Source organism: Monodelphis domestica, chromosome 6 (genome assembly GCF_027887165.1).
Source record: "Monodelphis domestica isolate mMonDom1 chromosome 6, mMonDom1.pri, whole genome shotgun sequence".
NCBI lineage: Eukaryota > Metazoa > Chordata > Mammalia > Didelphimorphia > Didelphidae > Monodelphis > Monodelphis domestica.
The window spans coordinates 73603619-73622464 of NC_077232.1; the positions used below are offsets into that span (position 1 = coordinate 73603619).

The 18846-nt window shown below is 40.1% G+C and overlaps 2 protein-coding genes across 10 annotated transcripts in view; both read left to right on the forward strand.

Moving 5' to 3' along the window:
- Nucleotides 1-18846, forward strand: part of UBOX5 (U-box domain containing 5) — a 45336-nt gene continuing 26490 nt past the window's right edge. For 6 of the 9 annotated variants that reach the window (XM_056802261.1, XM_056802265.1, XM_001377197.4 and 3 more), the window contains exon 1: nucleotides 1-133. The gene's annotated coding sequence lies outside the window, so the exon portion shown is untranslated. The other 3 variants (XM_056802264.1, XM_056802263.1, XM_056802262.1) reach the window with 3 other exon arrangements.
- Nucleotides 34-11115, forward strand: FASTKD5 (FAST kinase domains 5). Its single transcript, XM_001377216.4, has 2 exons — nucleotides 34-133; nucleotides 8383-11115. Exon 2 carries the CDS (start codon nucleotides 8420-8422, stop codon nucleotides 10841-10843), a length of 2424 nt encoding a protein of 807 aa, XP_001377253.1. The 5' UTR covers nucleotides 34-133; nucleotides 8383-8419; the 3' UTR covers nucleotides 10844-11115.

The following is an 18846-nucleotide window of genomic DNA, read 5'->3' on the forward strand; positions in this document are numbered from 1 at the left end:
CGCCGCCAGGCGGAAGTGGAGCGGCGCCGCTGGCCGGAAGTGGTTGAGCCGCTCTGCCTGAGGTCTGATTGCTGCCACCGCCCGCTCGCGCGCCCGGGGAACTGATGTGACCCTTTCGGCCCGCCTGGCCCAGGTGAGTGCCCAGGGCATGGGAGGTGGAGGCAAATCCTCGTTCTCCGGGATCACGTCACGTCGTGGCCGATTCCCGAGAGGTGCATGCCCTTCTCTCTCGGCTGCCCATAACTGCCTCGGAGGTAGTAGGAGCTGGTGACGTCGCGGTCCGGGCCCGGCGCAGACTGATCCCCCGGCGCTCCAGTGTACGAGGCTCGGGAGTTCCGACGCTGGGGAGCGAGTGGAGGCAGCCGTGTTTCAGGGTTCTGGGAAGCGGGGGTGCGGGGCTGGGACTCCCGGCGTTCCCTCAGGTGGTACAGACGGTACGGTGCACTGAGATACCTAAGCTACTGTGGGCGGGGCTTGGACTTGAGAACCCCCCGGGAAACCGTGGGGTGTGGAGATCCCTACGCCCGGGACAGAAATGGAAAGGGGCCCTTCTCCATTGCCCGGCATATCGAGACAACTTCCCTTTTCTCCCCCTGCTCCCAGCTCGGGCCTTAGAACCCCTCCAATTACCCAGGCGGGGGCACCCTTGGCTTTCTTATATAAGCAGTTGCCCAGTTTCTTGGCACAGTAGGGGAAGGGGTACGTGCTTGGCTAGGCGTTTTGGCCTTGAGTTACCCTTTTCAGGCCTGTGCGCGGCCCTAGCCTCTTGGCCTGCCAGGGAACCACTCCCCTCCTCCCTCCCTCCCTCCCTCCCTCCCAACCTTGGTCCTTAGTTGGCACGTGATGCAGAATTTCAGAGTGAGGTTGCTTTAATGTCTCATCGCCCTTTTGACAGTTAGTGGAAATGACGAATTTTCTTTTAAAAATCTAAAATCCCATTCCAAGAAGAAAGCAAGTGCCCTATTGAGGGGAGTGGGAAGCCTAGCTGGGCAATATGTCCTTTTATCTCAGAATTAACAAAAAGATCATAGGAGTAATTGAGAATCGATAGAATAATTGTGTCTTCTACCTTTTCATCATTCTTCTCTGTCTTCATGCTTATCTGACATATTTGTCTTTTTTGGCAGGACTGCGCATTATTCTCTCAAGATTTTTGGCTTTTTTTCCTGTGGTTGAGCACACAGGGCCAGTGCTGGTGAAGGATGGGTTTTGGCTTTCCTGGGCAGTTCTTTCCATGCCTATGTGTAGGGGCTGCCCCTATTGTTTATTTTCTCCTCTCTCTTTGGGGAAGAAAGCATGTCTCACCCCATCCTTTGGTAGGACACTGAAGTGGATTCAAGTGAATTTATTTTTGCACCCAGTTCTGAAAAGCCTGTTGGCTAACAATCTAGGATAACTAGTGGAGTATATTGGGGCTATTGAATAGGACTTGAGTGAGGGTCCTGGCAATATAAAGCTCTAATTGCCTGAGTTCCTTTTTATCCTTTCACCTAATCCCTTATGGCCTTCAGTTTATCTTTCTCTGTGTAAAATGTGGGTGATGATACTGTAAACATCGAAGTGATTAAAGACTAACAAGAGGGAGAGTAAGGAGAATTACTGGCACCTTGTGGCCATAAAATGGAATTGTAATACTATGTGACTGTAAATGAGCCAGCTTTTCAGAGTAATGCAATTCTATTTCTTTTACAGCATAGCTTTCTTCCTCTAATCAGTTTCTTTTTTTCCCCCTCTTCTTTGTAAGCCCATTAAATTATGGCAAGCTTTCAGATTAAACCACATTAGTACCAAAGGAACCTATGGTGCACTAGAAAACTTGTAGACCAAAGCTCTTGATCCCATGATTGAAATGGCTCATTCTGGGAAAAAGAGAGCTAGTTGTTGCAATGACGTTCTAACTGCTGGAAAATCAGGGAAGAATAAATGAGTATCTGTTTGAAAAATGATAACTGATGTCTTTGATCTCACCAGGGAGTTTCTTAGTGTTGGGACAAGCTTCCTAAATTTTCAGTGTCCTGTATAAGTAGATGGCACTCTTAAATCTTTTAATTATGACCTCCCTGTCCCACTCTATTAAGATGATGTATGAGGTATTCTTACACATAGACTCAGAGAATGTTAGAGCTGGAAGGAACTTGAATGATCATCGTCATTTTACATGAGAAAACTTCTATTGTCCAGATATTTTTGAAACTCTTCAAAAAGGAAGTAGAGAGAAGAGGACCTACTGCCCGATTTTCTTTGATTCAGCTTTTTAGGTGATTATCTAATTATCTTGGACAAATTTGGAAAACTCCCTAGCTATATAATTTGACCTCTTAGGCAGCTTTACTGTGCCCAACAGTGAAGCCCAGAGAGGAAAGGAGATTTCTTACCTGAAATTCTCTTCATTGGCATTTGACTATCCAAGACAATTGCTGTTTAAGTACCCATGGTGTGTATTCAAAGTAGGCTTAGCATTGTAGCTGGAGAAGCTTAAATAAAATCTAGTATCTGACCCCAACAGTCCATGGTAAAATACTTGCAGAGTCAAAAATTGAGACCCATTTTTTTGTTTCTGTTCCTAGTTTTCAGGAAAATGTGAAGTGCCAAACCTTTTAGCATCTCTGAATAATTTGAATCTGAATAAGGGGAGAGGCAAGCCTTTCTCCTAGAAACATCAAAGTCCAGAGTTAGAGCAATTTGAGATCTCCTGGTTATCATATAGTGACTATATTGAAAGTGTAACATAGTATTGCCTCCCTGCCCTACTCTGCCCTCGTTGACTGTATGAAAGAAGCAGCTACACTTTGCTCAGACTAGCAGCATTCTTGCTGAGAAAGAAGAAGCATTTATTTATTTTCACAGAATCACCATATTCCTCTAATGATTTACAAAGTAACTTCACCAAATAATGTGGTATCCAGATCCTGGAGGTTGCTGTGAGTGACTCTTGTAAAGAAAGGTCCCTAGGGAATGAGACAGACATTAGCAGAATGAAAGGTGGGAAAGCTTTGTCTGAGGAAGTGGTTCTAAGTGGGCAGTGCAGGTGAATGTTGGGTGAAAGGTGAGAGGGTCCTGTGAAGCTTAGCCAGATGTCAGGTTCCTGAGATTGGAAAAAATGAAGGCACTGATTGTTTTGCTTCCAATGTTCTGTGCTTGTGTTTTCTTGTCACCAAACGGCTCAAGAGATTTTTTTTTGGTGATTTTTTTCTCCATCACACTCTTTCTCCACTGTTTCACTTTAACCATTTGTCACATCTTGCTTGGCTTCTACTTATTCCCTTTTCTCACCTCTTTGTTTTCTCAACAGTATTCAGGTCATGATCGAGAATCCTGGGCATAGGGATTCGTTTCCCACTGAAACATAAAGAAGTAACGCTCATTTAGTTGCTCTAGGAAAGCATTTCTGATAGAGAACATACGTTTAATGAGAAAAATGGTGGTACAAATAATATTTCCCCCCTCCAGGTTAAGAACTATGAAATTGAATGCAGTAAAATATGTAATGCATTCTTTAAATGAGGCATGCCTCATTTTTTTTTGTATGAAAATAGATTTAGTTTTTTATTTTTGCTTTGAAACCCCCAAGTGTTCCCCTTTATCTGTTTTATTTCCTACCACCAGTTTGTCCCAACCAGCAACACTGGGGTTTTAACTGTATTTCACTTCCTAAAATACTTTGTAGTCAAAATAATTTTGAAAATGTAGCACTAGAAGTAGATCCTTCTAGACCCTGGGAACTTGCTGACTGTACCCTTGCCCAGAAGAAAGGTCTAAGTTAGACCCCTCAGCAGATGTTTCGAATGGAGAACAAAAGACAAGTGCCCCTACCTGCTTGGGTGCACAGGACAGCCTTTCACAGAGGATTGAAACTGTAGAATCATAATGTTAAGTTAATTATGACCTAGTTTCCTTGCCAGAGGCAATATGAGTTAGTAGCTAGAGAGCAGAACTTGGAGGGGTCAGGAGATCTGAGTTCAGAACTTGACTGACATTTCCCAGCTATGTTGACTGTAGACAAACCACTTTATTTCTTGTGGTCTAGATTTCCTTGTGTATAAAGGAGAGATAATCTTATTTTCATTGTATGTCTCACAGGGTTTTTGTGAGGAAACCTTAAAGTACTGTATAGATGTGAATTGTTAATATATTTTCAATATATTTCTCAATGTGGATCCAGAAATGTGATCTGTATCAACCTAAAGGGGAAGGTCTCAGGTCTGTAGTGGAGTGCTTCAGAATCTATCCATAGTTCTATTCCATTCAGTAGTTTTATTATTGATTTGAAAAAGACATAAATGACATGTTAATCAGATTTGCTGATAACACAAGACTATGAAGGAAAGCCAGTGTATTGGTTGACATAGTGGGATCAAAAAAATCTCTCAGGGGGCAGCTGGGTAGCTCAGTGGATTGAGAGCTAGGCCTAGAGAGGTCCTAGGTTCAAATCTGGCCTCAGACACTTCCCAGTTGTGTGACCCTGGGCAAGTCACTTGACCCCCATTGCCTAGCCCTTACCACTCTTCTGCCTTGGAGCCAATTCACAGTTTTGATTCTAAGAAGGAAGGTAAGGATTACAAAAAAAAATTAAAAAAATTAAAAAAAAATCTCAACATGCTAGAATTAGGAGACAAAACAAAGCAAAACTTATTGAATGTCCTTTATGCATAAATTTTGTTTTTTAAATCCTTATTGTCTTTAGGATTGATACTAAGTATCAATTAGTAAGTACTAGGCAATTGGGCCTAAGTGATTTGCCCAGGGTCATACAGCTAGGAAATGTCTGAGATCATATTTGAACCCAGAACCTCCTGATTCCAGGCCTATTCATTCTACTGTCTAGCTGTCCCTTTTATGCTTAAAAAAATTTTTTTTTTAAAAAATAACTAGATAGAAGTTCATGGGAAAAAAAAAAAACCCTAGTAGCTTTAATTGGCTTTGAGCTCATTTGGACCTAGCTACCAAAAATCTAATATGATCTCAGTAGGCATTAACAGAGACATAAAGGGTAGAATGAGGAAAGTGATAGCCCTACTGTCTTCTCCCTTTATCATTTCATGCTTGGAGAATTGAATTTAGTTATAAGCACTGCATTTTTAAAAATAGTAATATCATTGCTTTTATACCACCTTTATTTTAAAAAATAATCACTCTTCCTTCCCTACCCAACCCATCTATCCCTTATAACAAAGAATAAAAAAAGACAGTTTAGCAAAATGAACCTACTCATGGTCCCCTACCTCTACAAAGGAGGGTGAAGTACATCTCATCTCTTCCTCAGGGCCCCTAGGCTGGTCACTAGAATTAAACAGCCTATTCAATTTTGGTTTTTGTTTTTTTCCTTTTATTATGATTGTCTATATTGTTTTCCTAATCTTCCTTGTTTTCTCTGCATCATTATGTAGTAAGTTTTAACTTTGCTTCTGTATCCTATTGCTATTGGATATTTCTTCCTTTTAAAAAAACAAAACCCTTAGTTTCTGTCTTATTGATACTGAGTATACTAAGAATTGATTCCTAGACAGTGGAGTGGTAAGGACTAGGCAATTGGGGTTAAGTGACTTGCCCAGGATCACACAGCTTAGAAATATCTGAGAATAGATTTGAATCCAGGTCCTCCTGACTGCTACCTAGCAATTCCCTATTCATTGTTTCTAATAGAATAGTAATATTCCATCATATTCATGTACCATTCTATATACCGCATTGAAAAATTCATAACTTATTGATGCTTTTTAAAAAAATGGCACTGTAACTTCACAGTAATTCAACCATCCCTCAAAAAAAAAATATAAAGAACCAGTTAAAATTTCAGACTTCCCTTTTCTGATTAGAGAAAATCAAGCAGGATTGCTGAATACCTTATTTCATAACATTTCATTAGCTAGGATACATCCTTTTGAATCTTTATATATATATATATATCCACAGATGCAGTACACTCATATATTTTACCACTCATTAATAGCCAGACTGCCTGGCAGAAAAATTTAGAGAGTACATGTTGTTGTTTTTTTAATTCAAAGGAAACTGAAAAGATTGAAAATAGAATAATTAGAAAATATTTCATGATGGAGGTGGAACTTTTGCAAGGCCCCAAAGTATAGTTAGAGTAAAGATCCAAAGGAATAAGAGGGCAGCAAGATTGTGGGGTTGTTATATTCCTTTCCATTTACTGATAAGTTGCTTTGTAAGCATGGCATTGTGGAACAAAGTACATGTTCTCTCATTTTGAATTGAATATTCTATTAAGCACCAGACTTTTCATGACTAGAAATTCACATTTCAAATGTTTTGTGAATTAGTCTGTCTTCTTATGTGTGTCTGGAAATAAATAGATGCCCATGAACTTTCTTTTTTATTTTCTAAACTGTGAAATGTTCAGTCTGAAGATGGAGAATATGACCCTTTGAGACTTCCCTTCACCTTTTCAGAAACAATAAGGCAAGAGCTAACTTTGATTGATTGTCTAATGTGTTGTGTTGCCTTTTAGCAGAAAAGTAAGAACTGAGGCAAGCAGCAAACTGTCCAACTCTGATAATACTGCTCTTTGGGATGTTATCTTGACCACTAAAAGTGGCCATGCTTTTCCTGAAGCCATTCAACTTCCAGAATCTCACTGTAATAAATTTGGTCAGCAATAAAGTGCAATCATGTGTGGATAATTAAAGTTGGTTTTCTGGCCTTCTGTCACCTGGATATCTCCTGCGCAGTCCTTCTGTTCATCTTTATTCCTGGATATTTCAGCCATTGCAAGGTCCAAGGGCCATTCACATTAACAAAAATTCAGTTATGTTCAATGTAATTTTAGCGTGATGGGTGCTATATATATGTGGTAACTGAGATGATTTGAAAAACCAGGACATGCCACACCTCAAACTTGCCAGCTAACAGGTAGCTTACTTTCTAGTTTTTGTGCTTGAGATTCATCTGGATACAATGCCTATTCCCACAGATTCTACACTGACTACGGATACCAGGATCTAGAACAGATACAAGAATGCTATAGGGAAGAATTCTATTTTAGTGATAGAACAGCAGGATTGTCTGCCATAATCTGTATCCCTTGTAGTACTGTCTCATACCAGCAGGGACTTGTTGCATAAAGCCAAGAGTTTGCCTTCTCCTGACTTATGGGGTCATGTGCACATGAGCTTTAAAAGAGGAATATTCCAGACCAAGGTTCTTTTTACTTTCAGATTTCAAAGAGTGTCATTTGTAAGTAAGCACACTCTCTCCCACTAAGTCTATAACAGATTCACTCTTCCCCACTAAGGTGAATACTTCTTGATGTTAATAGCTTTCGTTTCTTGGCTTTGGCCTGTCTGGCTACTGGATGTCATATGGCTCTCACATAGAATTTCTTCAGTGGAAGAAGAAGAAGGAGGAGCTTTTAAGGACAGCCTAGAACTCAACAGCTTTTCCTGTGAATGAGAATTATGCTAAGGAAAAGTGGTAATTGATCGACATCTGACTCACTATAAGCAGGCATATTCCACCTCTTCCACTGGAATAGCTGAACAGCCCCTGCTCTTTGAAACAAAGATGTGACAGACATTCTCCATTGGGAACAGAGCTTGATTCTGGGAACTAAGACTGAGACTTAGTGGAATTGGAGCCCAGGTTACATATTTCCTTATTGGATGTTCATGTTCAGATGCTGTCACAGCTCACCTGGATTGGTGAAGAGCATCCTGGAACGTTGGAACAATGACCCTCTAGAATAAATTGTTTTCCTTAAAGAAAAGAACCTCCTTGATTTCCAAGAACAGAGATCTCTGGTCAGTCAGTGAGCACTTTATTTATTGAGCACTTACTCTGTGCAAGGCACTGTGACTACCACATTGGCAGAGTAGTCAAGTACTGTGCTGTATTCTACTTTCTAGTTTGTGTTGCTCCTGAGACAACTTTTCTTATCCCCAAATAGCACCTTTTTACATGTTTCCAAACTTGGAATTGGCAGCTGTTTTGTTCTCATGCTTCTGATAGGAAGTTTGGTTTCATGCCTGTTCACTGGGCTTAAAGTTAAGAAGTTTCGTCTTGGTCAGACATTACTTCTTTCTTTGAATGAGGAGAGTCTAAAGGAACCATTCTTCTTTCCCTCCATCTCCTTTCCCACATTCTTCAGGATTTCCTTCTGTAAATTCATCTACCATTTTCCTTTGGGATCTACCATGACTTTGTATAGAATATTTTTATGTCATCCTTTTTACAAGCTGGTGCAGATGTTAAATAAAACCCAACATTATTGCCAATTGATTGGGTGGTATTTTATTTTCAGCCAGATTTGCTGTAATTGAAACACTTTTTGTGGGTTGGTTTCTGTAGTGTTTTTTGTTTTTTTTTTAAGTCCACCACAATAGGTGGAAGCCACTCATTCTTCATCTACCCTTTTTTCAGTACCTGGCACCAATTCTGGCCCAGTCACTTGTGATCCATGGCTACAGTGATAATATGCCGAAGATTTCCAAGCAAGATCTGCAGGATATCTATCTCAACCACCGCCAAGAACCAAACCAAGGACAAATGGCCCACTCATACCCCACAGGATTGTGTTCAGAACCCTGAAGAGAGTAACATTAAACCCAAAGCTTCTGCCACTCTAAAACTCTTGACTCCTCCAGGTTACCAAGTATTGTACAATCCTTTTGCCTATACTGGTGCTAAAAGAGTGGCCTATAGCAGCACAAGACATGGTGAACAAGGTCCTCCAGAAAAGGACAGTACCAATGATGCTGAAAAGCAAATCCATAACACTTATTGTGTCCCTTCTTCTCGGATAATGCCAAGGACCAAAAATGCTTTCTTGGATTTGGAGACCAGTGAGCCTTCAGTTCCTCAGCCTAGTGTTGTGGTATATCCTGGCAGACTGGAGGTTAGGAAAGATAATGATCAAGAAGTTGATGTGGAAACTTTTGACTCCTTTGAAGACCCTAGAGTTTTCCTCAAGCTCAGGCCTGAGTACCAGCACCACAGTTATAATACATCTGAGGTTAGGCAGGTCCTGTCCATTAAAGAGGGTGAATTGATTTTGCACAAAGTGACAGTATTGCAAAGTAATCTTCAATCCAAAACCATCACTGACTATTTTGGCAAATTGAGCTCTTTGCCCTTGGAGCAGCATTCTGCACTCTTGTCCAATATCAAGTTTACAATGCTGTGCCGATTAAGTCTAAATAACATAAAACTCTTTGATACTTGGGACCTAATAGGTATTTTGAAAGCATTTGTTCGATTGAAGATTCCTCACTCCCACCCAATACTAGCTAAATATGAAGGAGAATTTTGCCGTCGGGTATGGGATATGAACCTGAATGAGCTTTTATTGGTGGCTGACCTCTGGCGATGCTTAGGCTACAGTGTACCATGCTTTTTAAAGATATTTTACAGTTACCTTAACTTGCATTGGAAAGATTTGTCCTTGTCCCAGCTGATACACTTAATTTATATTATTGGTGAAGGTCGGCAAGTGCCCCAGGACTTAATGCAGAAACTAGAATCTTTGGTGCTCAAGTATTTGGATTCACTTAGTTTAGAAGAGGCTGGTATAGTCTGTTTAGGGTTCTTCAAATCAAGTAGCAGCCTTTCTGAGTATGTCATGCGCAAAATTGGGGATAAAGTTTGTGCCCAGATGGAACATTTGAGCAACTATGCCTTAGTGAATATACTTAAAATGTTTCGATTTACTCATGTTGATCACCTAGATTTCATGAAACAGTTTGGACAGATTGCCCCTCAGCGTATCCCTTCCATGGGGGTCCAGGGGGTCATGCACTTAACTCTAGCCTGCTCAGCTTTACGCTTTCTGGATGAAAAATTCATGAATGCTGTAGCTGCTTCATTGCCTCCCAGGATGGTATATTGTCGGAGCAAAGATGTGGCGAAAATTTTGTGGTCTTTTGGAACTTTGAATTATGAGCCACCTAATGCAGAAGACTTTTATTTTAGCCTGATAGGTGAGATTCACAGAAAAATGCCTGAGTTCAGCAAGTTCCCTGACCACTTGTTCACCAGTTTGTTAGGCTTGGCATTTACTAAACGCTTTCCACTAGATCTTCTTGATTTTGCCTTGAGTCCAGAATTTGTCAGGCTAGCTCAGAAGAGAAGTAAGTTTGAGCTCACCAAAGAACTGTTCACACTTGATGGCTCTGTAGGGATTGAGTGTCCAGATTACAAAGGCAATCGGCTTAATGCTGAGCTACGGCAAGAGGGTGCAGAAATTGTATGGAATTTAGCAAGACAAGATATGACCTCCAAACCAGAATTCCTAGAAGCTTTCTCTTTACTCCAGATTATTTTAGGTGGTCCTCAATATATCAAACATCATATGATTTTGCCTCATACACGATCATCTGATTTAGAAGTTCATCTTGATGTCAATAATAAACCACTCCCTTTTAACCAAGAAGTCATACTGACAGATATGACTGACACTCACCTGAAACATATGGGAGTTAGTCTTACAGACGATTTAATGGCTCGGCTGTTAAAAGGAAAATCAAGCAGACATCATCAGGCTAAGGCAGAGGCCAATGAGAAACCAGGAGGGGTAGAGAAGAAGCTACTGCCTTTAGTTGGCTCTTTGCCCAGTGTTGGAACCCCAGAAGCAACCAGCTTGTGTTCCTTAACAGATCCACAGGCAGGAGTATCAAAGTTGGCCATTCAAGTAACAAATAGAAACCAGTATTGCTTTGGTTCCAGGCACCTGCTTGGACTGCATAGCATGAAAAGAAGGCAGCTAAAAAGGATGGGCTACACTGTGGTGGAACTGGCCTTCTGGGAATGGTTTCCTTTATTCAGACGGACACGTTCAGAAAAGCTTTCCTATCTCCATGAGAAAGTGTTCAATTCTGGCTTCTGAAGCATCAGGGGATAAACCCATCATCCTTACATGCCAATTAATAAGGAGCACACTGTTCTTAACACTTTGGAATGATTGTTGGAGCCAAAGTGGAGATGAGGCATTATAGAAAACCAAGTGGCCTATAGCAATGAAGAAATAATGGAATCCATGTTAACTTCCCTTAAAAAGACTGGGAAAACATGGTAACCAGAGTTAGTATGATACTACTTGATTATGAGAGTGAATGTTTGCTTGATATTACTATTATATAAATAAATAATTTGAAGTTATCCATTTGCCTAAACCTATTTCTTTCATGTAGGATAGATGTGTTGTGCTTTCTTACCTGCTTGGACTTGTTTCCGAATTTTCCGAATGAAAACATAATGAAAATTCACTACTGATCAGATTCAGTTTATTTGAGTTTGCAAATATTTCATTTTAAAATGTAAGCATGATCCTAATTTTCCAAGCTTTCTTGTGTTTTTAGACCTCTTTAATAGTCTGGTGAAACCTATGGACTCCTTATCAGAATAATGTTTTTAAATGCATCAAATAAAATACATAGGATTAGAAAGAACACATACTGAAATATTTTCCCATTCAGAATTATAGACTAAAAAAAAAACAACTTTTACCTTATGTCTTAGAATTGATAGTATGTATCAGTTCCAAGGCAGAAGAGCAATTAAGGCTTGACAATTGGGGTTAAATATTTGCCTGGGGTCACATAGCCTAGGAAGTGTCTGACTTCAAATTTGAACCCAGGTCCTCCTTCAGATCTGACTCTCTGGACTTGAGCCACCTAGATGTCCTGGATCCTTTGAAAAATATCAATAGATTCCACTTGTAAGAACCCCTGCTCTCATGGGAAGGACATCTGACCTCCAGCATCCTCTAGGAGCAACACTAGCAATTCCAGTAGCATTTTGTTAAATGTGTGACCAGGAATTTATTTTTAGAATCATGGAATCATATTTTTAACAACAACAGTAATAATTGACATATGAATTCTGAAGTTTGCAGAGCACTATACATACATATCTCATTTGAACCTCATAACAATTTTGGGAGGGTTAGCACCACAAATACTATTTTAAATTTACAGATGAGGAAACAGATTCAGATTAAATTACTTGCTCATGGTTATACCAGGTTTAGAGGTAGAGTTTGACAGAAGGTCAAGCATTTTATCTGCTATACCAGTGATGGTGAACCTATAACATAGGTGCCAAAGATGGCATGCAGAGCACTCTCTGTGGGCATGTAGCACCCCCCCCCCCCAGTTTTTTACTAGAAAGGCAGAGGCACTTGAGGAGAGCTGCTCCCTTCCCCCTCTCCACTGCCTGAGGATAATTTTTTCACATCCCCCACCCCTCTGCCAGTGGGAGTGGACAGGGGGTAAGGTGGGAGGTTCTCAGGTGGCAGGAAAATTTGCCATCAGGAGTGATCTTTCATGTGCAGGAAAAGGGATGGATGAATGAAGAACTTGTGTTAGATTGGTTGAATGTGGTCTGGGGTAGACATCCAGGTGTGTTACTGCATCAGAGAGGAATGCTTGTACTGGATGCGTTTAAGGGTCCCCTGACTGAAAATGTGAAAAGAATTGCTGAAATGTGCCTACATGGTTGTTATTCCAGGAAGAACAACATCTCAATTACAAGTGTTAGATGTAGTAATTAATAAGTCATTCAAAGATCATTTGAGGAAAGAATATAATGAGTGGATGTTGACCAGAAACCATGAATTTACTCCTTCGGGAAAAATAAAGAGACTGTCAGTCACTGTATTAGGGAGCTGGATCAAAACTGCTTGAGACAAAATCTCCATCAAGTCCATTGTGCTTGGATTAAAAAAATGTCATCTATCAACCAGTATGGATGGTAGTAAAGATGGTGTTTTGTGGGAAGAAGAGGGTGACGGCAATGATATTTCCACTCCAGGAGATGAAGAAATAAAAGAGGAAGTTAGAGCATGATTAAATATTGGAAGGTAGTTTCTCACAAGTATAAAAGTAATACATATTTAATAAAAATGTTGCCACTAAAACTACTTTAATCTGTTTTCAGGACCTTGAAAAAACTTTGAACATAAAGTGACTGCATTTATTCACAAGTTAAGAGAAAGTTGTAATTTGAAAGGAGAAAATAAAATGGGTGTTTCCTCTTTCTGAGTTATCCTTCAAAATACTTGGGATGGCACTATATTCGAGGTCGTATTATATTCAGGCTAATATGGTAGTACCTACTGTCTGCCTCTGTGTGAGAATCTGAAAATAATGGGTATCATGTACTTTATAAACCTTAAAACATTGTATAACTGAAAGCTGTTATTATTATCTAAGACATGCACAATACTGTTAGGTACCTAAGGGAGCTAGGTTTGAGACGATGCCCTCTCACTGGATTTTTGACTAGGGGAGAGAGATGAAATAACTATAACATAATATTAGTAATATGGCTTAAACACATATGAACATGCAATGAAAGTTTTAGGTAAGATCTGAGAGAAAAAGATCTTCCCCTGCCAGCCCTCAGGGAGATCCAAGGAGAAGGTGATACTGGCATAGGACTTTATTTTTTTATTTTTATTTTTTTGCCTAGTGTAATTCCTTTATTTTTCACATTAACAACATATAACTTTATATGTATGTATTTTTTTTTACCAGTTACATGTAATAAATTTCCACATAAGTTTTCCCAAGTCATATGATCAAACTTTATCTCTCTCCCTCCCCCCTTTCCCTTCCCCCTCCCAGTGTTGGCAAGTGATTTGGTCTAGGTTATACATGTATTATCATGGCATAGGGCTTAAAAGGTTGGGTAGGAATGCATTAGGCAAAAAGGAAGGAACTTGGTCATTCTAGGCATTAGGGGCCATTATGAGCTAAAGCACATAAGCAGGAAACCAAAACTTGTTATTTCCTGAACAAGCAGTCAGTATTGGAGAGTTGGAAGGGATCTTAGTGGCCACTTTTCAAACATATATGAATGGAATCTCCCCTATAATATGCCCAGCAGTGTTCATTTAGTCTCTGCCTTAAAGACTTCAAATTAGAAGAAACCTTTTACCATTGGTAGGCAACCCACACTGCTTTAGATCAGCTCTAATTGTTAGGAAGTTTTCTTCTCTAATTGTTAGGAAGCTTCTCCTGACATCAGGCCCAAGTCTACTTTGGTTGGAGCATAGAATTCATGGGAAGGTGTTGTTCCTTAGTAGGAAGTTCAACTAACTGCTTTGGTTTTTGGTTCTGCACTTAATGGATCCTTAGAACAACGTAGCTATGCATTCTGAAGCCATTCTTTTTTGCTGTCCAGGTGTGCTCATTGTCAAGTGTCATATGGCAGTGCTTGCAATATGGTGATCCATTTAGGACAAGCCTTGGTGTTGGGAGATCCTCTACCTTGCTTCAGAGCTCCTCTTTTAGACATTCTTTCCTCATTTCTGCCTGTTGGTGGGACACATTTAATCCGTGTTCATGTGATAAGGTTCAGTGCAGGGACAGGAAGATCACATTTCCATGACCCTTGGTCTTATGAAGCCAGAGTGTTTCCACAGTCCACAATGTTTTAAAGAAAATAGATTGTAATTTCACCAGCTAGGTTTATATGGAGGGCTGGGATAGTTATCTAGCTAGTTAGCTTCATTGAGTAAACCCAAGTCTTCTCCCACCCCACCCCACCTCACCCCTTCCCTTACTGCAAAGTTCCTGCTGGTGAGGAAAATGAAAATGTTGATCTACATCTGATCTGTATAAGTGGTTTGTCTTCATGTCCCAATTTACCAGTTAATTGTATGATCATCCACTTCTTGGTTTTGTCACACATCAGTAATATATCTGTGCTAATATATCTGATGTTCATCTCTTTCTTGTTTTCCAAGTGTTGGTAGGAATGATGTGAAGAGAGTTACTATAGATATATAAAGTAAAACAAAACTGTAGATTTTAAAATGAAATCAGAACCTTGTCTACCTAACAACCTACAGTTTCCCATTGAGATCAGATTTCTGCTTGCCAGAAGAGAGTTTCTCTCTATAAGAATACTGTCATTGCCAGAGACAGAGATCAGAAGTTCATAGATTTAAAGCTAGGAGGAACCTTAGAATTCTTCTAGTTTCATCCTCTCATTTTATAAGTAAAAGAGTTAAGGCCAACTGGCAAGAATACTGGTCTGAGCTAATGATTTTCTACTCTGCTGTGCATCTACTGCCTATCTACTTAGTATTTGGTTGAAAACAGGAATTGTTAGTGTTGTCTTAGGTCCCCGAAAGCTTTCCCTTCTATGAAAATTTCCTACCTAAGAATTCTCTTTGAATCTCATAGATGGTGTCCTAGACATAGAAAACTTGTGAGACTTGTGCAGTGTGGAGAATGACAGGGGCCACTTGTGACTCCAGCCTGGTGATGTTTAGAGACTACAGGACAGACCTGTGAAAATTTCAGATTTAAAGATTTTCCCCATGGGAAAGGTCTTTGCTTCAGTGGAAAATGTAGAGAAGGCTTAGAGCCCTTAAATCCTCTGTCTTCTATCAGGTCTTTCAGAATGATGATATTGTCTCAGGTTTTTATGTCCATTGTCTTCTTTTGATGACTTTCTTCTTGGAGTTATTTTTTCACTAGGAAAAGAAGTTAAGGAAGAACATTTTCCTGTCCTAAGAATAAAACCATATAGTTTAGGGGCACAAAATGGAGGCTGGGTTAGGTTTTAAAAATACCTTTATATTGATTTTGATAAGAGATATCTAGGGGATAAATATAAGTTTTGTTTTCCTTCTATTCAGGTACAGATTGAGCTAGGTAGGCTCTGTGGTCCTTTCTAACTCTTGAGAATCTATGATTCTGAGGAAGTGGAATTGTGAAGTAGGTTACTTCACTGCAATTACTTCATTATTCTTTTTGGCAACGGGAAGCCATGGGAAACTTTAGAGCAAAGAAGTGAAGTCATCAGAGCTTTGCATTAGGATTAATTTCATAACAGAGGAATGAATTGAAGAGGATAACCCTAGGAACAGAAATTGGCTAAGGGGCTTGTGCAATAGTGTAGGCATATGACAATAACCTGAATTAGTATGGTGGCAGTGGGATAGAGAGAAGATTCATTGTGTCCCCAAGGTAGAATTGGTGCAACTTGATGACTAGATGATTATTGGTAGAGGGTGGAGGAAGGCAAGATCAAGCAAGGGGAGAGGACAGAAAAAGGGAAGATTCAACAATTTTTGTGAGGTTATGAACATCAGTGACTGAGAAGAATACTATTATCTGAAGTAGAGAAGTCAAGGAAGAGCATATTTTAGAGGAAAGAGAATGAATTGGATTTTAGTCACGGTGAACTTGAAGTTCAGAACTTCAAGATGAAAATTTTATTCAGTTCTACAGATATTGTTAGTTACCTGCTATGTAGAGAACAAACACTGCCTCATGCCAGAGGAGATTATTAATGAAGTATTATTCCCTTGTGAAATTTGGGATCTTGCAGGGAAAATGTGACCCACAGATAGATAGCTCTAAAACAGAGCATAAGAGGCCCGAAAGAAGATATTATGTGAGTCTGAGAGCTGGGACACAAAAGGCATCACAGTAAAGGTGACATTTGAACCTCTCCAAGAGCCATAGTGTTTTTCTTCTAGAGGAGATGATACTCTTGCTGCACTCCTCCCTGTTTATGCCACAACTGAAGTGTTTTGTTCACTCAAAGATCATGTATTATTCTCAGCACCACTGAAAAGCTAGAGAATAATTGGAAGAAGATGGTCACAAAGGTGAAGAGATTTCTCAAAATCATGGCAAACAAATTAATTGAAGGATTTGCTTTGGAAATGGGTAATGAAACATTTCCCTCTTCCTGGCAAAGACTGGAAAAGATGAAGGCAGATTAGTTGTCTTTACTTAAAATACTTTTTAATTAAAAAAAATTTTTTTTCCAATGGAAATCCACCTACTTTTCCTTTCACCTCTTCCCTCTTGCCTCCATTGAGAAAGAAAGAAAATCAAAACCCATTATAGACAGATATAGTCATGTTTTTTTCCTGTTAATCATGTCCAGAAGTCTCAGACTGTTAGCTATTTCAGTTTTGTGTTATCTATATATTTGATCAGGGGTCCCTAAACTACAGCCCGAGGGCCACATGCGGCCCCCTGAGGCCATTTATCTAGTCTCTACCGCACTTCTGGAAGGGGCACCTCTTTCATTGGTGGTCAGTGAGAGGAGCACTGTATGTGGTGGCGCTGCAAAGCGCGTCATCACTCACATACAGTACTACTTCCGGTGACATAATCATTTGAGTGGCGCCTTGTTCTGAGAGTAACTGAAAGAGAATGAAGTGCCATGCAAAGGATTATGTGACTGCACAATGGAAGATGTCAGCATGGTGAGAGGCCATCTGGGGGAGGGGATTCCCCACTGTGTATACTGCTGCCCAGCATAGTGGTGGCAGTGATGGGCCTAGCCCATCACAGCCAGCACTGCAGCCTCCGCTATCTCAGACAGCAGTATACAGTGTCACAGGCCCAGCACCGCCTCCAGCACTGTATACAGGCATCGGATAGCAGTGATCTGGCCTATGACATCAGCAATCATCTTTGGCAGCACTTATGTCTGTGAAAAGACTTTTTTCCAGAATGAAACATCTGAAATCTCCAACCAGATCTAGACTAACTGATGCACACTTGCATCACTTGTTACGGCTAGCAGTGACAAATATGGAACCGGACATTGACCATCTCATTAGCCAAAAGCAGGCTCATAAGTTCCCAATGAAATACTAGTCAGTTTGTTGATTTAAATTGACTTGTTCTTCATTTTAAATATTGTATTTGTTCCTGTTTTGTTTTTTTACTTTAAAATAAGATATGTGCAGTGTGCATAGGGATTTGTTCATAGTTTTTTTTATAGTCTGGCCCTTCAATGTTCTGAGGGACAGTGAACTGGCCCCCTTGTGTAAAAAGTTTGGGGACCCCTGCATTTGATCATCAAGCTCCCTGTGTTTTATCCAAGTTGTAGATAAAAATGTTAATTAAAAGAGCATTATTTTGTGCTCCTTTCCCTGACTTGAGCAGGTACTTTCTGGACCAAGTTTGGCTCCTCTGTTTCTTCTCTTGTCCCAGAAGGAGATAGCACAAGAAAGGCAGATCTACTCAGTCTGCCCCTTCAGACATGGTCTGCCCTCATGGCTTGAATCACCTCACTAATAAGGCCTTATTGTTGCCTCAATCAAAATTTCTCAGAAATGGAGAGATGAGCTATGCCAGTCTTTGAGCTTTCTGTGATGCAAGTACTATGAGCTACCTAGATAGGTGGTTACAGAGACATTAGGGGTGTGGGAGGGATTTTCTTCCTGCAAAATAGTATTTGTTTTTATTCCCCACATTATTGTGGTTTAGGCAAAGGAAAGAAATAGTAAGTTTATATGTAAATTATAGAATGAGTAAAGTAAAAAAAAGAGGCAAATAATAATCATAGTGAAATCAGTGCCTCACTGATCCAACATCATGCTTTATTTTTTGAAGATAAGCTCATTTTCCTGTAACCCTTTTCTTTTTAACTTTTACTTTCTGTCTTAGAATGAATACTGTGTATTGGTTCCAAGGCAGAAGGGTGATAAAGGGAAGGCAGTGGAGATTAAGTGACTTCCCCAGGATCACACAGCTAGGAAGTGTCATGTTAGATTTGCCCCAGGACCTCTCCCCTCTCCAGGCCTGACTCTGTCCAGTGAACCACCTGGCTGCACCTTCCTGTGAACCCTTTTCATCCCTATTAGAAGATACGCAGGTTGCAGAATTGGGAGATAAATGTATTAGAGCCTTTTGGCTCAAGCTACCATTAGAGAGCAACTAGCCATTCAGGATTTGATAGTCCCAAAGAATGTGGCCATAACAGTGTGCCCCTGGCAGAACCTTGAAGATTGAATTCAGTAGGGTATAGCTGGTAGAAGTTTGCTACTAATATAGGAATGATGTGGAAGGGAGAGGTTGAAAGGAGAGAAAATAAATGCTTATTAATCTAAAAAAAATTTTTTTAAAC